Source organism: Erinaceus europaeus, chromosome 13 (genome assembly GCF_950295315.1).
Source record: "Erinaceus europaeus chromosome 13, mEriEur2.1, whole genome shotgun sequence".
NCBI lineage: Eukaryota > Metazoa > Chordata > Mammalia > Eulipotyphla > Erinaceidae > Erinaceus > Erinaceus europaeus.
Genome location: NC_080174.1, coordinates 67312596 through 67335910, shown reverse-complemented (window position 1 = coordinate 67335910; position 23315 = coordinate 67312596). Strand labels below are relative to the sequence as shown.

The window sequence follows — 23315 nt, the reverse complement described above, 5'->3', positions numbered from 1 at the left end:
CAACAATAAAACAACAAGGGCAACAAAAGGGAATAAATAAAATAAATATTTAAAAATAAATAAATAAATAGGGTCCCGGCCTTGGTGCACCTGGTTGAACACATATGCCCAACGGCTAGTCTCCACCTGCAGAAGCAAAGTGTTAAAGCTGTGCTGCTAGTGTGGTCTGGGAGGTGGCACAGTGGATAAAGCACTGGACTCTCAAGCATGAGGTCCCCAGTTTGATCCCCGGCAGCACATGTACCAGAGTGACGTCTGGTTCTTTCTCTCCTCCTATCTCTCTCATGAATAAATAAAAATTTTTTTTAAAAAGTGGTCCGGGAGATGGATGGCACAGTGGATAAAGCTGTGCTGCTAGTATCTCATCTTCCCTTTTGTTGCTATCCATACGTAAACTTAAAACACTTTTTAAAAAAAATTATTATTGAAGGGCTGGGTGGTGGTGTACATGGTTGAGCACCTGTTACAATGTGCAAGGACCTGGGTTCGAGTCCCAGTCCCCACCTGCAGGGGGAAAGCTTCTCAAGTGTGAAGCATTGCTGCAGGTGTCTTTTTCTAACTCCCCTTTCCCTCTTAATTTTCTGGCTGTCCCTATCCAATAAAGAAAAAAATGGGGGGACTGGGTGGTGGCACACCTTGCAAGGATCCAGGTTCAAGCCCCCATTCCCTGCAGGGTTGTAAAGCTTTATGAGTGAAGCAGTGCTGCAGGTGTCTGTCTCTATTTCCCCCTTCCTCTCAATTTCTGGCTATCTCTATCCAATAAATAAAGAAAAGAGATTTAAAAAAATTAATTGGGGAAGCAATTACAGAAGCCACTTTCCACCTTCTGCATCCCACAATGACCTTGGGTCCATACTCCCAGAGGGATAAAGAATAGGAAAGTTATCGAGGGGATGGGATATGGAGTTCTGGTGGTGGGAATTGTGTGGAGTTGTACCCCTTATCCTATGGTTTTGTCAGTGTTTCCTTTGTTTTTTTTTTCTTTGCCTCCAGGATTATTGCTGGGGCTCAGTGCCTGCACCATGAATCCAAAGCTCCTGGAGTCTTTTTTGTTTTTTTAACCTTTTGTTGCCCTTGTTGTGGTTATCACTGTTGTTGACCATTCCTTGTTGGAAACCCGCTTCACTGCTTGTGAAGTGACTCCCCTGCAGGTGGGGAGCTGGGGGCTAGAACCAGGATCCTTATGCCGGTCTTTGCGCCTAACCCCCCAGTGTTTCCTTTTTATAAATAAAATTTTGAGGTAGACACAGACCAGAGCTAGGCTTTCTCTTTTTAACCAGAGCACTACTTGGCTCTGGCTGATAGTGGTGCTGGGGATCTAATCTGGAATATTGGAGCCCCAGGCATCTCCCCCCCCACCAAATTTAAAAAGGCATAAACAGTAATAAGTGGTCTGGGAGGAGACACAGTGGAAGCATTGGACTCTCAAGCATGAGGTCCTGAGTTCATTCTCAGGCAGCTCATGTACCACAGTGATGTCTGGTTCTTTATTGTTCTTCCATGAATAAATAAAATCTTAAAAAAAAATCAAAGTTTATTTAACTTGTTTAATAGTCCACGTGCGCTTAACCCTCGAGCTACCGCCCGACTCCTGCACTATGTGCTCATAACCCAGTGTGCTACCGCCCAGTTCCCCATTCTTATTTTTTAAACCAGAGCACTGCTCAGCTCTGGCTTATGTTGATGCAGGGGATTGAATCTGGAACTTTGGAGCCTCAGTGAGTCCAGATTTCTTACAAAGGCTGGTAAGAGCTTTGTAACCTATGTTCTGATCACCACTAGGCCCTTGTAGTTGCTACTCAACTACATCACATTTCTGGGGTTTTGCTGCATTCCAACCAAAGTCTCATATCCATTTTGGCCTAACTCAGTTGGGCTCAGCATCTTGGGGAAGTCTGTCACCTCTCACTTATGTGGAATTGAAACTTCCAGAAACTTCCAGCCAGATCCTAGTCAACAGGTCAAAACAGAGTTCACCAACCCTTGAAGTAAAGCTGCCTTCCCTAGTTCCCCAACTGTTTGTGTGGATACTTCCATAAGGAGCCTAGGCCATGCTTGTGAAACCTGGAATGCAATAGGATTTTGTTTCTCAGGGCCCAGGGTAAACAGGCTCTGGAAGGACTAGGTCCAGCAGTTATTAGATCAGATAGATATGCTGATCACAGGCTGAAGGCCACAACCTTTCAGCAGTTTCCTACCCCATCCAAGAGAGATTTGGAATGGAACATCTTTTGGACCGTTAAGACTGATTAGGTACCCCTAAGAAAGCCTGGTTAGAAAGAAGGAAGAGCCAGGTACACTAGTTGACCTTGTCCTGACTTGAGGACTAGGAGAGCTCTGCACACCTTGCTAACAAGAGCAAGCTTTCAGGAGCTGTGAAGCAGCACCGCAGGCATCTCTCCCATTTCCTCCCTCCCCAACTTCTCAATCCATATCTAAAATGAAAATATTACAAGTAGTTACACTGGAATTTCATTTGCTCTAAATTTACTTTTAGTCATAATTGGGGTATATAGAAATCTGCACTATATAAGAACAAAACATCAAGACAAGCACTTTTATGGATTTTTTTTCCTTTATTGAGAAACTTAAGTCTTAGTTACATCAAATAAAACCAATTCCAGAGGTGGGGGGGAATTAAAACCCACAATAGAAAAAAGTTAACACTATCTGGGTTATATATAGATTCTCTGGGTTCAGAGAATATATCTCTTTAATTGAAAAATCCTAGGCGTTTCATAATTAACCTTTTGATACAAAATGACAAAATTTGTAACTGTGGTTCTTGCTGAAGAAGTCCATAGGACAAGCAGAAAGTCTTCAAACATTGAGTTGAATTCCACAAGGGGTTATTTGGCTTTTGAATTCTGCAAAGACAATAAACACAAAATACATAAACAAAACTTCCAAGGTTCACCGCCATTCATTTCTCACCAATGAAAGGTATTACAAAGCAGGGTTTTTCACCATCAGTTGTACTGTTTAGGCAGGCTATTTCTGTTGAAGCTATCCTGTGTACTAGATTATTCACCAAGCTTCCTTCTAGCTACTCAACACTGCCCAAGTCCAAAATCTGACCCAAAGCCTTTTCACTCAATTGTCTTATTCTTTCCTGACCCAAAGGTGCTGTCTATTGAAGCAAGTCTGTGGATCTGATTAGTCATGCCAGATGAACAGTGAAAAAGATTCCCAAGATTTCCTCTTTAGCCAGAACAATGCTGTTCCTTTTAACTCACACCCTGAACTCATGGCATTTACTTATCCAAATAATTAACTAGGTGACAGCATGCCCAAGTTATTAGGGAAGCCAGAACCTTTCATGAGAAACTCTTGCCAAATTAAGTAAATTGAGTTAGTCAAACGTACATGTTCTCTTTGTCTAAGAGGTAGCAGCAGCAACAGCACCCGCCTTCTGGGCAGCTTCCTTCTTAGCGTGATGAGCCTGTAGAACAGCCACAGCTTCATCTACCTGTAAGAAAATTTCAGACATCTGAGGAGAGGTCTCCCTAGTCTCCACCCACTCACTGCCTGGTGTCTATGACTCCACACCACAGCAGAACTTTCTCTGCCACACCTGTGTGTCCAAAGCTGAGCAAGCCAAAACCAAGAGCATGAGGACTAGCTCACCTTGGAGCGGAGAGATTCTGGCGACTCCAGCATGTGCAACAGCTCTGAGTTATCAATTTCCAAGAGCATTCCTGTAATCTTCCCAGCCAGGTTTGAGTGCATGGTTTGGATCAAAGGGAACAAACGTTCACCTGTGGAAAAAACTCCTGTTAGAACCTTGTGGACACCAGTTCAGATCTGGCTCCATCTCCTAGAAGTATATATAGTCCACTCACCCAGCATCTGTTTCTGTTCCTGGGGGGGTGCTGAAGCCAACATAGAAGCAGTCAGAGGTTCCTGGCCCTGCACATGCACGGCAGGCTGGGGTGCCTGGGAACAAGGGGAGACAGTTTAACAACCAGGAATGACCTGAAATTTTAGGTAAACAAGATGATGGAATATATGATCCTTGCTGTCAAGGAAAGCTTCACACTGGGACTGAAGAAGTGAGGAGAAACAGCAATGCTGATATAAAAACACAACTAACTCCAAATAAATAAAATCACCTGATATTTAGGAAGCAAGATCAGGAAAACAAACATCTGGTGCTAAGCAATCATTTATCACATGACTCGGAACTTACTCAAGGTTATAATGACCTGACCCAATAATTCAAAGCCTTGCTATGCGCAAGTAAGTACATTTCTATGATTTCCCTCCTTGAAATGAACCTTCTTTGGCATAGATAGCATAGTGGTTAGGCATTAAACTTAAGACACTTGTAGACCTGCCTGCCCCCTGCAGGTGGGGAGTGGGGACTTGAAAACAAGTCCTTGCACATAGTACTATGTGCACTTGACCCAGCGTACCACCATCTGACCCAGTAAGACTCAAGGGTGATCTTTTCATCATAGTTGGTTGTGCTCACCTGCAGAGGCTGCATGGTGGGGTGAGGACTTCGGACACTGGAAGCATATTTGTAAGGTGCAACAGCTCGAGGGGCAGCAGCAGCTACAGGAGCACGAGGTCCCAAATTCTGCACAGCTGTGGGAACGCCTTAGGAAAAGAGCAAACAAAATTAAAGTCCCATCAGTCTGGGCAAAGACCCGTCAAATCCCTTGTCCCCATTCTGTGTGCATCTAATACCACCTCCAGACTGGCAGCTGTCAGTCAGCCCTTGCTGGGCGGCACCAGCCCCACCAAAGTCCATAGCCAAGCGGTCCGGGCACTCAGACCCTACAACAGACCAGCAAATGCACATCAGTGTTGGCAGTTATCCAACTGGCCACGTCCCACGGAAGGAGAAATTCCAAAGCAACCAAGACATACACAGACCACTACCGCTACTTTCCAGTTAGTTATCTAACTAATCTCCTTGGAGCCTCTTAGAAAACACAGCACAATCATCAAGTTCCCCTTATCTCTAGCCTCATCCAAAAGATGTCTCTCATCATCCAAGTAAGGAACTTTCAAAGCTATTATTTTTCACACGAGTCATTGATGAGCAAAGAATCTTAAGAAACAAATATTCAAAGCTTATTGATTCACATAGCCAGAACTTTAAAAAATTAATGAGTCCAACAAACTGACCAACCCAGGGCAGGGCCTCACTAAGAACCCCCTCCCTGGGTCAGTCTTCAAGGCTAGTTGCTCACCGACTCTCTGAGTGGTAGTAGGGAGGCCGCGAGAGGCCGGAGCATTACCAGTTGGAGCCAAATGGCGCAGTGTTGGACGAGGCCCGGACTGGCGTATAGCACTTGGCATTCCTTGGAAGCCTGATGAAAAGACAATTGTGTATCACTGTAGATTCCAGACTCTTCTCAGACAAGGAAAGGTATTTCCTGGCCTATCACAAACAACTATCCCCCACCACCTACCTTGAGGTCTCCCACCTTGCTGCCAGCGTGGATTAGGCCTCATTTGTGCTATTTGGTTAGGTGTGTAATAAGGTCTTCCCTGAGCCTGCAAGAAAGAATAACACTTTTCATTAAGGACCTGAAACCATAGTAGAGAATCTCATTTTACTAGTCACTAAGGCTAAGAACTTAGGATATTAGTTCTCTCTCTATTCAAAAGTATGGGGAATGTTAGTTAATGGGAGATTCTTTTACTTTTCCACTTCCACTGTATTTGTGTGGGCAGAGATGGGAATACCGTGAGGAAGTTCTTTTATCTTGACACTCTTACTTGGACATTCTGTAACTCTAATGTTTAAAAAGTCCCTGACCAACCCCACCCATCACTGGTCAAGTTCCAAAGAGCCCTGAATATGCACCAAACCAACCTGTGGAACTGCTGGCACAAAGTAACCACCAGCTGCAGGCTGGAACTGATTTAGGATGGCATTAGCTGGAAGTGCTCTCATTCCAGCCACCCGCTGCAAGTACTGATTGGTTAGGTGAGCCTTCCTTTCCTCCTTCCTCTGGGCCAGGGCAACATATAATGGCTTGGAGCCCACGATGCGTCCATTCATCTCAGTGACTGCTTTGGTTGCCTCTTCAGGCGAGGAGAAGCAGACAAAGCCAAACCCTTTGCTTCTACCATCCTCTAACATTACCTATAAAACAAGTAGACATTAAAAGGTACATTTGAGTAGAATTAAAGACTGGGGGAGGAGGCTAGTTTGTCACGTGGAAAAAACTACTACTGTATTTTGCTGTCAGCTATAAACCATAAATCCAAACTAATGTGTAGATATGTAAATAAATGTTCATTCTGTAAATTACAAAATCTAGGTCAGAGGTTGCCAGTTTCATCCCAGGATGTGTCCATAAACCAATCAAGTAGTAATCTCTAAAGGTAGACCCTACGTTTTTTTTTTTTTCAAATTCCCACTGATTCCAAAGTTCTCAAACATAGTGACTTGGGTAATACTTACACCAGGATCTAGGATACTACCTGGAAACACTGTTACCCAAGTACCCCAAGGACAACAGTCAAAAGTAATTTGTAGAACGCCTCTGCCTGACAACTATGTGAATAAAACTTGTAGTGAAATTAGGTAGGATATATTTTAAGTACCACATGTTGTGGGCAGGAGTTAAAAAAACAAACCAAGACCGTCCTCATTAATCCAATGGAAACAAGACAACCAAGCTGGGAGAGGAACATCTGGATTCTAGCCCCAGCTCACTATTAGTTGTAGAGCCTCAGCAAATCTCTTGTATACCTTCAGTATAAGCCTCCGTGTTCAAGAAAAAAAGTGTGGCGAGAGTTGTAGAGACAGGTTTCAAGACAATGGAAACCCATCTGGATTTCCTCTGCTATGTTATAGCACCATCTGTCCCCACTCCTACATGCAGGAGCAAGGAGTGGGAAAGATTCAGGTGCATGGAGGGAATGTGCCCAGATTCGTGTCTATACCCTGATATTTGGAAGACAGCGATATGAATCTAATAAATCTCAATACATAAAATACCTTCGCACTGGTGATTGATCCAAAAGGAGAAAACTCTTTCCGCAACTTTTCATCATCAATGGTGTCATCCAAGTTCTTAATATAGAGATTCACACCCTGAAGGAGAACAATCACACACTATAACTCTACTTCCACTCCTCACATGCTCTGTAAGATAATGGTTCTCTATGTCTCAAACCAGCAGTATCAACATCTTTAGGTACTTGTTAGAAACGCTAAACTTGGGAGTCGGGCTGTAGCGCAGCGGGTTAAGCGCAGGTGGCGCAAAGCACAAGGACCGGCATAAGGATCCCGGTTCGAACCCTGGCTCCCCACCTGCAGGGGAGTCGCTTCACAGGCGGTGAAGCAGGTCTGCAGGTGTAAGTATCTTTCTCTTCTCCTCTGTCTTCCCCACCTCTCTCCATTTCTCTCTGTCCTATCCAACAACGACAACAACAACAATAAAACAAGGGCAACAAAAGGGAAAATAAATAAATGAAATAAATATTAAAAAAAATTTAAAAAAAAGAAATGCTAAACTTAATGAAGCAGAAACCCTAGGGGGCAATAAAGTGCTTTTAGCAATCCCTGTAGGTAATTTTTTAAAAAAATATTTTATTCATGAGAAAGATAGAAAGAAGCAGACATCACTTTGGTACATATGCTGCCGGGGATTGAACGCAGGATCTCATGCTTGAGTGTTCAATGTCTTATCCACTGTGCCACGTCCCTGACCACCCTGTAGGCAATTCTGATGAAGACTGATAAGCTAAGTGCACATGGAACAAAGTCAAGGACCAACATAAGGATCCAGGTTCAAGCCCCTGGCTCCCCACCTGCAGGGGGGTGGTTTCACAAGCAGGTCTGCAGGTGTCTTTTTCTTCCCCTACACTACATTTCTCTGTCCTATCCAACAATAATGACAGCATTAATAACAATACCAGCAATAAACAACAAGGGCAACAAAATGGAAGAAACAGACTCCAAGAACAGTGAATTTGTAGTGCAGGCTGAGCCCCTGTGATAACCCTGGAGGCAAAAAAAAAAAAAAAAAAGCCTGTCCTATAGTAATATCATAGCTGCTCTGGCTGACCAGAGTTCCTTCTTGCCATGATCTCTGAAATAAACCTCTTGTCCCCACCTGCAGGGTGAAAGCTTTGCAATGGGGGAAGCAGTGCTACAGGTATCTTTCTTCCTCTATTTCCCCACTTACCTTTTGGTATCTTTCTGTCACTACCCATTAAGTAAATAAATAAAAAAGAAAAAGAAAAAGACAGAAGCCAGAGCAGTACTCTGGTACACGTGGTGCCAGGAAATCAACATCAGCAATTCACACCTGTGAGAGGGCTCTTACTGCTGTACCACATTCTCGGCCAGTCTTTTTTCAAGTTACTTAATTACTAGGATCTAACAGATTCCCCAAAGAGTTTCTAAATAATAAACTAATCTTTCTTTTTAATAATCACATCCTTAGAGAATGTTATGCTAGTGACTGGGTGGTGTACCTGCTTGAGAGTACACATTACAGTGCACAAAGACTCAGGTTACAGTTTGGGGTCCCCACTTGCTGAAAGCTTCACAAGCTGTGAAAACAGTAATGTAGGTGCCTCCCCCTCAACTTATCTCTTTCTAAACTAAGCAAATACTCTACAGTAAAACTCTTGGTAGGTAGGCTGTGCAAAAGACCTCTTACCTGGTACCGACTAATCCTCTCTTGTTTCAGTTGTTCAAATTTCCTTTTTAATTCAGCCTGTCGTTCTACTTTCTTCTGTGCACGGCCTACAAATATAACTTTTCCACCAATTTCTTTTCCGTTCATGTCTTCCACGGCCTAAAAGAAAACACGTTTTTGAACTAAGATGCAGAAGCAAGGGCCTTGCTCTGAACTTTAATTCCATGCAACATTGGACATGAACATTGGTTGGTAATCTGGTTGTCATTCAGTTCCTTTATGTGTATCAAGTCATGTTAATTTCACATATAATTTACTGCCATGTCGTCAAATCAACTCTTGTGGTGCTCTCACCTTACTGGCATCCTCATGTTTTTCATAACTCACGAAGCCAAAGCCTTTGGATTTTCCACTAGGATCTCTCATCACCTTGACACTTAGGGTCTTACCTATTCACAAAGGAAAGAACTATTAGTGACATCATTTCCAAAACAGTCCAAGGAAGACTCTAGTTTACTTAAGTAAACCCCTTACTGAATGCACTCCCGTATGTAGTCTGGCCTTATTCTAACCATGTTGTGGAGACAGTCCTGGGACTGGGCTACGGTTTTTTTCCTTAATATTTTTATTTTAATGAAATACAGAAAAATACAGAGAAACAGACTGAAGCACTCACTGCTCAGCTCTGGCTTAAAGTGGTGGTGGGGATTGAACATAAGGCCTGAGAGCCTTATAAGAAGAATGAAATTTTCTTTTTCGCATAACCATTATGCTGTCTCCCTAGCCCTACCCTATGACTTCTGCCATGCCTGCTATTTCTCCTCTATGTCTAGGTGTCCTCAGTGTAAGTAAGTAAAATAAATCCCTGGTTTGTAGACCTAGGAAAAGGGACAAATGGGGCAAAGAATTAGACTTACCAAACTGACTGAATAGTTCTTTCAGACTGTCATCATCCATCTCTTCCCCAAAGTTTTTAATATACACATTGGTGAATTCCTTAGCTTTGGCTCCAAGCTCAGCTTCCCGCTCTTTTCGAGACTTAAATCTGCCTACAAACCTATAAAGAAACCATGGCATAAAGTGATCACTAAGAAGAAAACACTAATTTCTGGAGCTCAGTGGAATGAAGGAGACAGACAGGAGAGGGAAGAACACAAGTTCCCATCTGACAGTAGAATCAGAGATCACCCAACTCCCCAGAAGAAAAAGAGCAAGATTGTCCTGCAAGGATCCAGGGCTACTCCTACCACATCGTTCTGCTTTCATGAAGAAACTTGGTGACCATGTTTAAAATGTTCATTTCTGTGCATCTATGTAAATGCATAGAAAAGGTCTGGAAGGATATAAACCAAACTGTTAACAGTGGTTAATCCAAGGAATGAGATGATTGGAATTGAAGACTTATGTTGTTTGCAGGAGGAAAATACACCCATCACTGAAAAGTTTCAGATTTCTGTCTAGTGATTCTTTAGTAAACTGACCACAGGGTACATACATACTATCAATGTAACACAATCCCTGGTGTGTTGAATGACACAAGACAAAAATTATTTTTCCCTTATAATAGACAAAGGCTTATTATTGTCCTTCCTCCTCTATCTGCTTGGCTTAGCTAAGATCCCCTTGCTCCAGTGGTCTGCAATAACCACCCAAAGCAAACAAGGTCATATGGACAGCTCCTGCTGCCAACAGGATGAGTTCCTCCATTGTAACCAAATCAAATTTTACGAGAGTCAATTTTGTATTAGGAGGCCACAAGCCATGTTTGCCAAGTAAAGATTAGGATCAACTAGGTATTAACCACTACACTAAAAAGTGAACCCAGAGACCTGAGTCACAGGAGAGCCAGTCCTACAGTTAACATGATAGCTCCTGGTCAATCCAGGGCCCTCTCCACTCTGCCGCTGGCCGATAACCCTGCTCAGAGTGGGTTTTGAGCGGCCCTCCAGCCAGCCTGTTTGCTGGTGCTCACAAAACCTAAACTTTTATGGGGAGGTGGCAGGCAGGCCACGGCTTGGGCAAGAAGCCCACCTTGGTGAGTCTAAAGGGCTGCCACAGCTCAGAGAGACTCACCAGCCCTGGAGTGGTGAGGTAGGAGCAGGCCACACTTGGGGGAGAACCAGCAGCCACCAGTGACAGTTAATATTGGGGTGGGCTCACGGCTGGCTCATGCGATGGCTCTTGCTCCAGACTGAGACACTCACACTTTACGGTCATTGAGCAGCATGCCGTTCATCTTCTCGATGGCCTTGTCGGCAGCCTCTTGGGTCTCGAAGTGGACAAAGGCATAACCCTTAGATCCATTCTCATCACATACCACCTGTCAAGAACAAGGCATGTCACTTTAATGTCAACTGGCTATTTCAACCTTCTAGACCATGTGGCCTGAGTGAGAGGCCTTTAGCCCATTCATGGTCAAAAGGTAGGTAAGCTCTTTCAAGTTATTATTCATCCATTCATTCATTTTTTATGAGAAAGAGCCAGACATCACTACCGTACATGTGATGCCTGGGATTGAATTTAGGATCTCATGGTGGAGAATCCAATGTTTTATTTACTATATGCCACCTTCCAGACCACATGATAAAGTTTTTCTAAGAGGGACCTAGAAAATTTCCCACTTACAAAATGTAGTTATTAGGCTGTCTCTGTTTCAAATGACTTATTTCATCTCAAAAACTTGAGAGTAAGGAATGTTTATCAAGCCCACAATAGAATTTAATTCTACTGGAAGTCAGACATGCGAATACCCTACAAGGCAAATGCATAACTCTAAAATGATTTTAAGTGGTCTGGCAAATTCTTAAGTTTCCTATATTCGGTATTTTATTATCTTGTTTTCAGGATATAACAATTCTGCTGAAATCATTTACTCAGTGTTTACCTTACAGGACAAAATGTTTCCAAAAGCAGAAAAGGTATCATAAAGCGCTTTGTTATCTATAGATTTGTCCAGGTTCTTGATGAAGACATTTCCCACGCCAGATTTCCTCAAAGAAGGATCCCGCTGAGACCACATGATGCGGATAGGCTTCCCCTTAATCACGTCAAAGTTCATAGTATCCAAGGCCCTTTCAGCTGTAAGAGAGAAACATTGCAGAGGACATAATTTAAAACTGCCACCACACTGTTTGGGGGAAGAGAACCAATGCTTATTTCCCTAATATTTAAAAAGTTTGTCAAGCTTTATTTCAAAGAATTGAGAGAACATGATTTAGGAATTTTAAATTTTCTCCATTTCTCTGTCCTATCCAACAACACTGACAATAACTACACAATAAAAAAAGAAACAAGGCCAACAAAAAGGAATAAATAAATATTAAAAAAAGAAAATTGAGAACATTCACGTTAGGAAGGGAGAGAGGGGAAGAGGGGGAGAAGGGGGCAAGAGGGGAAGGAGAGAGGGGGAAGAGAGAGGGAGAGGAGAGAGAAGGAGAGGAGAGGGATAGAAGTTATAATACTCACTGGATGATTTATCCAGATTAGAGTCAGACCCCACAGAGCTCTGACTTTTAATAACCAAGTCCCAGCTCCACCCTACTCCCACCCTTCTAAGCCACACCTCTATGGCCACTCCCACTTTCTGGGCGGTATCCTCTAGGTACCTCCAGTCCCTCAACAATACCAGGGACTTCTCAAGGCAATTGCTCTGATGAAAATAATTTTTGGGGTGGGCTGGGTGCTAGGACATCTGGTTGAGTTCACATGTTAAAATGCACAAGCACCTGGGTTTGAGTCCCAGGCCCCCACCTGTGGTGTACTAACTCTGCAGGTGCCTTTCTCCCTCAATTGTCTGTCTATATATCATAAATAAATAAAATACACTTAATTCCTTTTTGAAATCTATTTTAATGAGAAATACAGAAAGATACAGAGAAAGACAACAGAGCGCTGCTCGGCTCTAGCTTATGGTGACATGGGAATTCAACCTGGGACTGGAGCTTCAGGTATAAATACGTAAATAGGTATCATCAGTGGCCTTTAGACCCTCTGAAACCTTCAGAGTCATAGAGAATTCTAAGGCTTCATCATAGGCCCTGATTTCTCCACTTGGTCCACTGGGGTGTATTTCCATAGTTTTACAGCTAAGGCTATGTGTGCTGAAATCATTACTAGTTAAATATGCTAGAGTTAAATATGCCATCTGTATTACCAGTGGTGACACTACCTTCACTGGTAATCAAAAACAAACTTAAAAAAAAAAAAGCTGTTATCACCTTCATGACTTAAGCCTATCAGATTTGGGGTGAGGTGGGGAAGAGGTTAGTTAAATCTATTGGCTCAAGGTAACACTGCCCCAAAAGCTCAGTTGCCAGTCAGCAAGGGAGTGTGTCTCCTCTCATTTACATCCATCCTCAGAAAGTGGATTTCTTAGGTGTTGGAGGGGGGAAAGTCAAGTGAGAGGGGAACAGGGCAAATCCAAGTGAGGAAAGTCCAAGTACAGACCTAACTGTGATAGCAAACGATGCTTCGGAGCCTCCAAACTGTCCATTACCAGCAAAGAAGCCTGTCTCAGCATAGCTTGCTCTTTATTTCCAGATATCAGAGAAGGCAAGCTGGCTTAGTCTGACAGATCTGGCCACACTTATTTATAGCAGGGAGAGGCCCTGCAAAGGTATGTGTTGGCAAACACACCATCAGTGGCTTCCATCTCTCCAAAGTGACAGGTTTTTGTTCTTAAGAATCAAGAAGGCAGTGGCAACAACTAGTACACTACCCCGTTAAAAAAAACTTTCACCTAAGTAAAACCCTGTGGTGAAGGGGAGGGTGGCCATTGGGTTTCCCGGCGCGGGGGGGGGGGGGGGTTTGGGATGGGACAGTCTTTTGGTGGTGGGAATGATGTTTATGTAAAGAAAAAACCTTAAAAAAAAAAAAAAACGAGGGGGGGGGCATTCAGCTACCCTGTGCCCCTGGCCAGACAACTGATAGCAGTGGTTCTTTCTCAACAAGTCCAATTCTCTGGTCTCAGCTGCATTCTGGGCAAATGACAGGCCTCTTACCTCACAGTGAATTAAAAGCTGGGACAAAACAGGGACATGGAAATCCCTTGCCATAGAATGGCTACAATTCTCCCAGCAATCGTCTGTACAGTTGTTTCCTTTTAATCTGGAGTCACGTGCGACCCCTGGTTAGGTTTCTGCTGGCCTCACTCCTGTGAGTCTGGCAGCCCGCCTCCCCATACTCCAGAGGAGCCCTGAACTGAGCCCCCAGGGCACTGCACTAGCCTCCCCGGCTCAGCCTCGGGGCTCCTTTACCCGCTCAGCAGCCCTATTTTCTGCAACTGGGGTCAAGTTAAAGGGTTCCCACCCGTGAGAAGCACTGTTCACATCTGAGGGGATAAAGCCCCACCAGGTCCAGCGCTGCCCCCAGAACTACCTGAGCACCATTCTCCACAGCCCAGGGAGCTGGCCTGGCACACGGTGCCAATGTGAGTTCCTGGGCAAGTTTATCAAGGGCGCTCCCACTACCTTTTGTACCTGCCCTGAAAGGCTTCTCTTACCAACACAAAACCGAACTCGACTTTTAAATCAAGGTAGGGAAAGGGTTAGTACCTCTGCCGGTTAAATTGTCCTGCGAGAACTGTGTTCCCCCCCTTCTGCCTTTCTGTCAGGCCTATGAGGGGGCACAAGCCCATTTTGCCCACCAGGCAAGTATTTCTTTCTTTAAACCAGAGAATGCTTAGATCTGGCTTATGGTGGTGTTGGGGATTGAACCTGGCACTTCAGATTCTTGGGCATTAAGAGTCCTATTTGCATAACCATCATGCTATCTACCCCCGCGCGGGCAAGTATCTCTTTTTAACACCCCTCCACACACGTGAAGTAGAATGACAGTCACTTCCTCTGACCCCATTTTAGTCTCCTTGGGTTTCAACCCCAAGGCCACCAGATTAGCCCAAGGTCACCCAGTAGCAAGTGGCGAAAGCCAGATCGCCAGTCCCATCGTCTGGTGCCAGCACCGCGCTCTCCCCTCCCGCATCACCTGCTTCCCACGAGGGCCCGTGACCAGGTGCCGTCCGTCGTGAGGTCCCCTCCCGCCACGAGGGTGGAGAGCCGCCCGGAGGGGCTGGGGGGCCGGGGGTGTCCCCGCGCACTCACCGTCCGCCGGCTGCTGGAAGTTGACGTAGGCGTAGCCCAAGGAGCGGCGGGTGATCATGTCGCGGCAGACCCGGATGGACAGCACCGGCCCGGCGGGACTGAACTTCTCGTACAGCATGGCCTCGGTGACGTCCGAGTGCAGGTCGCCCACGTACAGGGAGGCCATGGGGTAGCTGCTGGCCGCAGCGTTCATCTCCCCGGCCCCCACCACCCCGAGCCCCGCCAGGAGGACTCCTCAGAGGGACCCCGCCGGACAGAAGGACAGCGGGCGGGAGGGCTCGCGCCGGCGGCCGCGCCGGCTCACAGGTGGCAGCGCGCGCTCGCCCCGCGGCGGGTCCAAGTTGAGGGGCGGCTCGCGCGACGCTGCAAGCCCGCAGACAAAAGCCTGTCGGAAGGACAAGATAAGTAGCAGGCTTTCTCCTCGCCGGGAGTTTGTGACTCGCACTGTCCCGGGCTGAAGCCCAATTTCAGTGGGACAAGGGGAAAATTATATATATAAATTAAAAACGAGGGGTCTGCCGCAAACGATCCAGTTCCTTCACGAGGCGGCCTCCGGGACGCGCGTCCCGCTATAAATAAAGGCCCCGGGCGGCCGGTGGTTTAGGATTACAGCGGCCGGCAGGAGGTGTGGGCGCCGCCGGGCCGGGCTCGCTCCCTCCCGCGCCGGGCGGCGAAGGGCAGCGCGGACACGTGGTCGCGGGAGCCGGGGTCGGGGCGCGGGGCGGCCACGCGGCGCGGGCGGCTCACCACCGGGTGGGCGAACTGACGGACGGACGGACAGACAGACCGGCGTCCAGGTGCGGCGGAGGGCGGGTGGGCTGGCTGGAAGCGTGCGAACGTGACTTCTCCGCGGGTGCTCTGAGGACTCTCTTCTTTCTTCCCTTCTTTTTTTTTTCTTTTACTGTTTTTTTTTTTTTTTTTAAGATTTTTTAAAGCGTTTTCAGATTTTTTTTAATTTTTTTTTTTTCCCCCTTCAGGCCGCGGAGGCCGAAAGCGGCGTAAGCTGCGGCAACTCGGGGCGGAGAGAGGCGGCCGGCTGAGCCACCGCTCCATTTATACCCGCCCGCCCCGGGCGCTGCTGGTCGGAGGGCGCCTCGCGACCTGGGCGCAGTCGTGCCCGCCCACTCGGCCGGGGGGCCCGAGGAGGGGCGGCCTAGCGAGAGCGACCCGGTGCAGCTGCACAGCGCCACAGCGCCACCTGCCTCGCGGAGGACTGCTCCGCCGGGGCCTCCGCCGGACCCAAGGGCCTCTTTGGGTAATAAATACGTACTATTAGCCGCCTATTCCCATTGAACCCACAATTTAACCCACCCGCAGATATTTTAGTAAGGGTATCTTCTTTTTTTTTTTCTTTAAAAAAAATTTTTTTTGGAAGACTAGAAAAAATACTTTATTGTCTTAATCATGCATTACACAAACAAAACCTTAGTTACACCATAAAAAATTTTTTTATTATCTTTATTTACTTACTAGATAGACACAGCCAGAAATTGAGAGGGAAGGGGTGATGAGAGAGAGAGAGAGAAAAACAGAGAGACACTACTTCACCACTTGTGAAGCTTTGCCCTTGCAGGTGGGAACCAGAGGCTTGAACCTGGGTCGTTGAGCACTGTAACATGTGCGCTCAACCACCAACCCGCCCCCGTTCAGGGTATCTCCTAAGTGCAAAAATAAAAGGTGAGAGGGTCAGGCGGTAGCGCAGCGGGCTAAGCGCACATGGCGGGAAGCGCAAGGACCCGCGTTAAGGATCCAGATTCCAGTCCCCGGTTTCCCACCTGCAGGGGAGTCGCTTCACAGGCGGTAAAGTAAGTCTCTCCCTGTGTCTTCCCCTCCTCTCTCCATTTCTCTCTGTCCTATCCAACAACGGAGACATCAACAACAATAACTACAACAACAATAAAACTAGGGCAACAAAAGGGGGGGAAGCAAATTAAAACAAACAAAAAAAGACAACCAGGGTGAGAATACAGAACTTTGGTGGTGGGTGTGATGTGGAACTATACACTGTGATCTTACAGTCTGATAACATACTATTACTCATAAATTAAGGGCAGGGGTAGATACCGTAATGGCTATACAAAGAGACTCTCATACCTGAGGCTCCAAAGTCCCAGATTCAAGCCCCCACACCACCGTAAGCCTAAACTGAACAGTGCTCTGGTAAAAACAAAAACAAAAACATTCCCCAAGTGGCGTTGCACTCCATTAATGGCACATATCACCATGCATAAGGATCCGGGTTTGAAAATTATATATATATATTTTTTTAACCAGAGCACTGCTCAGCTCTGGTCTATGGTGGTGTAGGGGAGGGATTGAGCCTCAGGCTTTAGAATCTGTTTGCATAACCATTATGTTATCTCCCCCACCCTGATATCTATCTTTCTCCCTCTCAGTCTCCCCCTTCCCTCTCAATTTCTCTGTGTCCTGTCAAAAAAAAGTGACACCCATCCAAAAAATTCTATGTATGTGTATGTTCATAGCAGCACAATTTGTAATAGCCAAAACCTAGAAGCAACCCAGGTGTCCAACAGATGAAACAACAGATTAGTGGCTGAGAAAGTTGTGGTATATATACACAATGGAATATTACTCAACCATTAAAAATTATAAAGTCACCTTGTTTACCTCATTTTGAATGGAGTTTGAAGGAATCATGTTAAGTGAGATAAGGATGAATAGGGGAAACACAAATCAGAATTTGGACTGGGTTTTGCTATATTGCACCAAAGAACTATGGGGGTGGGGGAGTTCAGGCCCTGGTGGAGGAGGGCCTGTGTGTGTGATGGTGGAGTGTTTTGCGGAAAACTGAGAAATTGTACACTACACATGTACCAACTATTGTATTTTTCTTTCTCTGTCTCCCCCTCACCAAAGCACTGCTCAACTCTGGCTTATGGTGGTGCAGGGGATTGAACCAGGGACTTTGGAGCCTCAAGCATGAGAGTCTCTTTGGATAACCATTATGCTATCTACCCTCACCCCCAACTACTATATTTACTATCAACTGTAAACCATTAATTCCTCTCCCCTCCAAAAAAGATTAAATTAAAAAAAAAAAAATAAAACAGTAAGTGCTATGTCCCAGGAGGTGGTTCAGTGGAGAAAATACTGGATTCTTAAGCATGAAGCTCTGAACCCAGTTCCCAGCATCGAATATGTCAGAGTGATGCTCTGGTTCTCTCTACTCATATCTACTCTCAACTAACTAATTATATATTTTTAATTTATCACTTATTAACATGGGTGAGAGAACCAGAGCATCACTCTCGACACATGTGATGCCTTGAATCAAATTCAGAATCTCATGTTTTCAAGTCTAAAGCTCTAACCACTGTGCCACGTCCCAGGCCGCAGAGAAAGAGAAAAATTGAGATGAAAAGGGGAAGCAGAGGGGAGGGAGAGAGAGATGTAGCACTGTTTCACCACTTAGGACTCTTCCAGTGCAGGTGGCGACTGAAGGTTGGAACACAGGTTCTTGTGGACTGTAATGTCTATACTCTAGCAGGTGAGCCATTACCTGGCCCTACAGGTATTTTTTTTTTTTAAATAAAGGTTGGAGGGGTGGGGTAGATTGCATAATGGTTATGCAAAGAAACTCTTATGCCTGAGACTCCATAGTCCCAGGTTTAATCCCCTGTACCACCATAAACCAGAGCTCTGGTAAACAATCCAGAATAAAACTTGAAGGGCTGGGGAGACAGCATAATGATTATGCAAAAGACTTTCAAGCCTGAGGCTCCAAAATTCCAAATTCAGTCCCAGCACGACCATAAGCCAGAGCTGAGCAGTGCTCTGGTAGCTCTCTCTGTGTATTTTTCTCTCTGTATCCCTCTTTCACTAAATAAATAAATAAATAAATAAATACATAAATAAGATTTTTTAATATTTATTTATTTTCCCTTTTGTTGCCCTTGTTGTTTTTTTATTGTTGTAGTTATTACTGTTGTTGTTGATGTTGTCGTCATTGGATAGGACAGAGAGAAATGGAGAGAAGAGGGGAAGACAGAGAGGGGGAGAGAAAGATAGACACCTGCAGACCTGCTTCACCGCCTGTGAAGCGACTCCCCTGCAGCTGGGGTGCCAGGTGCTAGAACCTGGGCTCCTTATGCTGCTCCTTGCGCTTTGCGCTATGTACACTTAACCCGCTGCGCTACCACCTGACTTCCAAATAAAATATTTTTTTAAGTGGTTCGGGAGGTGGCGCAGTGGCTAAGGCACTAGACTCTCAACCATGAGGTCCTAAGTTCGATCCCTGGCAGCACATGTACCAGAGTGATGGCTGGTTCTTTCTCTTGAATAAATAAATCTTTCTTTCTTTTTTTTTTTTTTTTAAATTTTATTTATTTATTTATTCCCCTTTTGTTGCCCTTGTTGTTTTATTGTTGTAGTTATTATTGATGTCATTGTTGTTGGATAGGACAGAGAGAAATGGAGAAAGGAGGGGAAGACAGAGAAGAGGAGAGAAAGACAGACACCTGCAGACCTGCTTCACCGCCTGTGAAGCGACTCCCCTGCAGGTGGGGAGCCGGGGGCTCAAACCTGGATCCTTTTGCCAGTCCTTGAGTTTGGCGCCACCTGCGCTTAACCCGCTGCGCTACCGCCCGACTCCCAAATAAATCTTTCTTTAAAAAAAAAAAAAAATATATATATATATACATATATATATTTTAAAAGTTGAATAAATAAGTAAATAAAATTAAGGTGGGGAGACAGCACAGTGATTATGCAGAACTTTTTTGCCCCCAGGGCTATCATTGGGGTTCAGTGCCACTGCCCCTGGCCCTTTATTTCTTTAGTTAGTTTTACCGTTTTATTGGCTAGGACAGAGAGAAATTGAGAGTGGAGGGGAGGGGAAAATAGAGAGAGGGAGAAAAAGATAGACTAGAGGCCTACAGGTCTGTTTCACTTTGTGAAGCGACTCCCCTGCAGGTGTGGTAGACCTTCATTTCTGACATTCCAAGGCCCCAGGTTCAATCCTCAACAACATTTTATGCAAGAGCTGAGCAATGCTCTGGTTTCTCTCCTGTATCTTTCTCTCTGTATCTCTCTCAATTAAAAAAATAAAATAGGGGGAGTCGGGCGGTAGCGCAGTGGGTTAAGCGCAGGTGGCGCAAAGCGCAAGGACCGGCGTAAGGATCCGGGTTCCAGCCTCCGGCTCCCCACCTGCAGGGGAGTCGCTTCATAGGCAGTGAAGCAGGTCTGCAGGTGTCTATCTTTCTCTCCCCCCTCTGTCTTCCCCTCCTCTCTCCATTTCTCTCTGTCCTATCCAATAACAACCACATCAATAACAACAACAATAATAACTACAACAACAATAAAAAAAGACAAGGGCAACAAAAGGGAAAATAAATAAATAAAATTAAAAAATAATAATAATAAAATAAAATAAAATAGGCTGTGGTCCGGGAGGTGGCTCAGTTGATAAAGTATTGGACTCTCAAGCATGAGGTCCTGAGTTCAATCCCTGGCAACACATGTACCAGAGTGATGTCTGGTTCTTTCTCTCCTCCTATCTTTCTCATTAATAAATAAATAAAATCTTAAAATAAAAGGGGGCCGGGCTGTAGTGCAGCGGGTAAGCGCATATGGTATGAGGCTCAGGGACTGGCTTCAGTAAGGATCCTGGTTCCAATCTCCGGCTCCCCACCTGCAGGGTGGTCACTATATGAGCGGTGAAGGAGGTCTGCAGGTGTCTGCCTTTCTCTTCCCCTCTCTGTCTTCCCCTCCTCTCTCAGTTTCTCTCTGTCCTATCCAACAATGACATAAATAACTACAACAATAAAAACAACAAGGGCAACAAAATGAGAAAAGTGGCCTCCAGGAGCAGGGAATTTGTAGTGCAGGCACCGAGCCCCAGCAATAACCCTGGAGGCAAAAATAAAATGAAATAAAATAAGACAGGGGGTATAACATAATAGTCATACAGAGACTCATATCTGAGGCTTCAAAATCCCAAGTTCAATCCCCAGCAATACCATCAGCACAGCTGAGCAGTGCTCTGGTAAAAAATAAAATAAAGTGGTCTGGGAGATGGCACAGTGGATAAAGCATTGAACTCTCAAACATGAGGTCCCAAGTTCAGTCCTGGGCTGCACATGTATCAGAGTGATTCTGGATCTTTCCTTCTTTCTCTTACTACCTTTCTCATTAATAAATAAGCAGGTTCAATCCCCTGCACCACCATAAGTCAGAGCTGAGCAGTGTTCTGGTTAAATAAAAAGAAGAAAAGAAAAAAAGGAATGAAAAAATAGTAATTTTAAAAATTTTATTTATTTATTATTGGATAGAGAAAACTTGAGGGCGAGATAGTGAGACAGAGAAGGGGAGATAGTGAAACAGAGAGGACACCTGTAGCCTTGCTTCACCACTTGTGAAGCTTTCCCCTGCAGGTGGGAGACAGGGGCTTGAACCTGGGTCCTTGAACTCTGTAATGTATGTCCTTCACCAGGTGCACCACTACCTGCCACCCCCCAAAAAATATTCTTTTTTGTTCTTTGTTTATTGTTGTTTTTAACCAGAGCACTGCTCAGCTCTGGTTTATGGTAGTGTGGGGAATTGAACCTGGGGCTTTGTAACCTCAGGCTGGAGAATCTCTTTGCATAACCATATGCTATCTCTCCCCACCCCAAAAAAAACTTAAAAAAAAAATTTCTTTATTAGAGGATTAATGGTTTATAGTTGACAGTAAAATACAATAGTTTGGGCGGAGGGTATATAGCATAATGGTTATGCAAACAGACTCTCATGCCTGAGGCTCCAAAGTCCCAGGTTCAATCCACTGCACCACCATAAGCCAGAGCTGAACAGTACTCTGGTAAAAAAAAAAAAAAAAAAAAAATACAATAGTTTGTACAGGTATAACATTTCCACAAAACAATACAGCCCCCACGAGGTCCTCCTCTACCATCATGTTCCATGACCTAAACCCTCCCCCCCCTCCATCCCAGAGTCTTTTATTTTGGTGCAGTACACCAACTCCATTTCAAGTTCTGCTTTGTTTTCCCTTTTGATCTTGTTTTTCAACTTTTGTCTGTGAGATCATCCCATATTCATCCTTTTGTTTCTGACTTATGTCACTTAACATGATTTCTTCAAGCTCCATCCATGATGGGGTAGAGAAGGTGAATTCACTATTTTTTTTAATGAAAATATGCATTTATTACCAGCAATGTAGCATTTTCCACAGAGGTTCCCCCCCAGATATATATATATATATATATATATATATATATATATATATATGTATATACACACACACACACAGAGATACAAATAATAGCAGGACAAAAATTACATTTTTCACGAGCTATACTCCAAAGAAAATAAGCATATTTGAATTCAACCTTTAAAATAGCTGAGCAGTATTATTTTATTAAATATTTATTTATTCCCTTTTGTTGCCCTTGTTTTATTGTTGTTGTAGTTATTATTGTTGTCGTTGTTAGGACAGAGAGATATGGAAAAAGGAGGGGAAGACAGAGAGGGGAAGAGAAAGATAGACACGTGCAGACCTGCTTCACCGCTTGTGAAGCGACCCCTCCTTGCAGGTGGGGAGCCAGGGGCTAGAATTGGCATCCTTACGTTCTTTGCACCACCTGTGCTTAACCCACTGTGCTACTGCCAGACTCCAGCTGAGCAGTATTCCATTGTGTATATATACCACAACTTACTCAGCCACTCATCTGTTGTTGGATACCTGGACTGCTTCCAGGTTTTGGCTATTACAAATTGTGCTGCTATGAACATAGGTATACATAAATCTTTTTGAATGGGTATGTCTGGTTCCTTAGGATATATCCCCAGGAGAGGAATTGCAGGACCATAGGGTAAGTCCACTCTTAGCCTCCAAAAATACATATATATATATATATATATATATATATATATATATATATACACACACATAGTATCGATATTGGATAGAGACAGCCAGAAATTGAGAGGGTAGGGGAGATAGAAAGAGAGACACCTGCAGCACTGCTTCACCACTTGCAAAGCTTTCCCGCAGCAGGTGGGAACCGGGGGCTCGAACCCGGGTCCTTGAGCACTGTAACATGTGCACTCAACCAGGTGCGCCACCACCCGCCCCTCAAAAAAAAATCTTAAGAGTTAAAAAATTGGCCCGCCCACTCTGCTCACTCCACCTGGGACCTCCTGCCTCTCCCACCGCCGACAGCCTGGGGGCTATGCTAACCTGGCCGCCAGGGAGGACCGCACACTTTAGAACGCTCTTGCAAGAAATTCTCCAGCCATGCTGGGAATGCCTGAATCTGCGTGGCCCTCGAGATGGGGTAGTGCCTGGCAGAGATGTGGAGGGGGCTGCTGCGGCGGCGGCTGCTGCTGCTGCTGCTGCTCACCCTCCCCACCTGTCTGGGTGCAGACTCAGAGAAACCCTCTGGCATCCCCACAGATAAGTTATTAGTCATAAGTGTAGCAACAAAAGAAAGTGATGGATTCCATCGATTTATGCAGTCAACCAGATACTTCAGTTATACTGTGAAGGGCCATGGTCAAGGAGAAGAGTGGAGAGGTGGTATTGGAATGAATAGTATTGGAGGAGGTCAAAAAGTGAGATTAATGAAAGAAGCCATGAAACAGT

The 23315-nt window shown here is 45.0% G+C and overlaps 1 protein-coding gene and 1 non-coding gene across 6 annotated transcripts; both read right to left on the bottom strand.

The window, feature by feature from the left end:
* Positions 1-2563: 2563 nt before the first annotated feature.
* Positions 2564-15752, bottom strand: PABPC4 (poly(A) binding protein cytoplasmic 4). Of its 5 annotated transcripts, XM_060206153.1 has the most exons (17): positions 15461-15752; positions 14714-15098; positions 11500-11693; positions 10820-10935; positions 9533-9672; positions 8970-9064; positions 8637-8774; positions 6965-7060; positions 5831-6103; positions 5424-5508; positions 5202-5321; positions 4696-4782; positions 4475-4602; positions 3843-3936; positions 3628-3758; positions 3367-3469; positions 2564-2867 (listed from the first exon to the last, which is right to left on the bottom strand). In XM_060206153.1, exons 2-16 carry the CDS (start codon positions 14904-14906, stop codon positions 3380-3382), a joined length of 1980 nt encoding a protein of 659 aa, XP_060062136.1. In that variant the 5' UTR covers positions 14907-15098; positions 15461-15752; the 3' UTR covers positions 2564-2867; positions 3367-3379. The 5 variants fall into 5 exon arrangements, with proteins under 5 accessions (XP_060062136.1, XP_016045482.1, XP_007527155.1 ...); XM_016189996.2 differs by having other exon boundaries at positions 14714-15752; XM_007527093.3 differs by having other exon boundaries at positions 5250-5321; positions 14714-15752.
* LOC132532578 (small nucleolar RNA SNORA55) lies at positions 6747-6876 on the bottom strand. The gene has a single exon (XR_009544516.1). It is a non-coding gene; the product is annotated as a small nucleolar RNA SNORA55 (small nucleolar RNA).
* Positions 15753-23315: the final 7563 nt, after the last annotated feature.

Coding starts and splice junctions, on each gene's coding strand:
- PABPC4 (XM_016189996.2), bottom strand. CDS start 14,906: ATGAACGCTGCGGCCAGCAGCTACCCCATGGCCTCCCTGTACGTGGGC. Junction 9,065..9,532: donor AGAACTATTCAGTCAGTTTG/GTAAGTCTAATT, acceptor CTTTGTGAATAG/GTAAGACCCTAAGTGTCAAG. Junction 8,775..8,969: donor AACATGAGGATGCCAGTAAG/GTGAGAGCACCA, acceptor GTTTTCTTTTAG/GCCGTGGAAGACATGAACGG.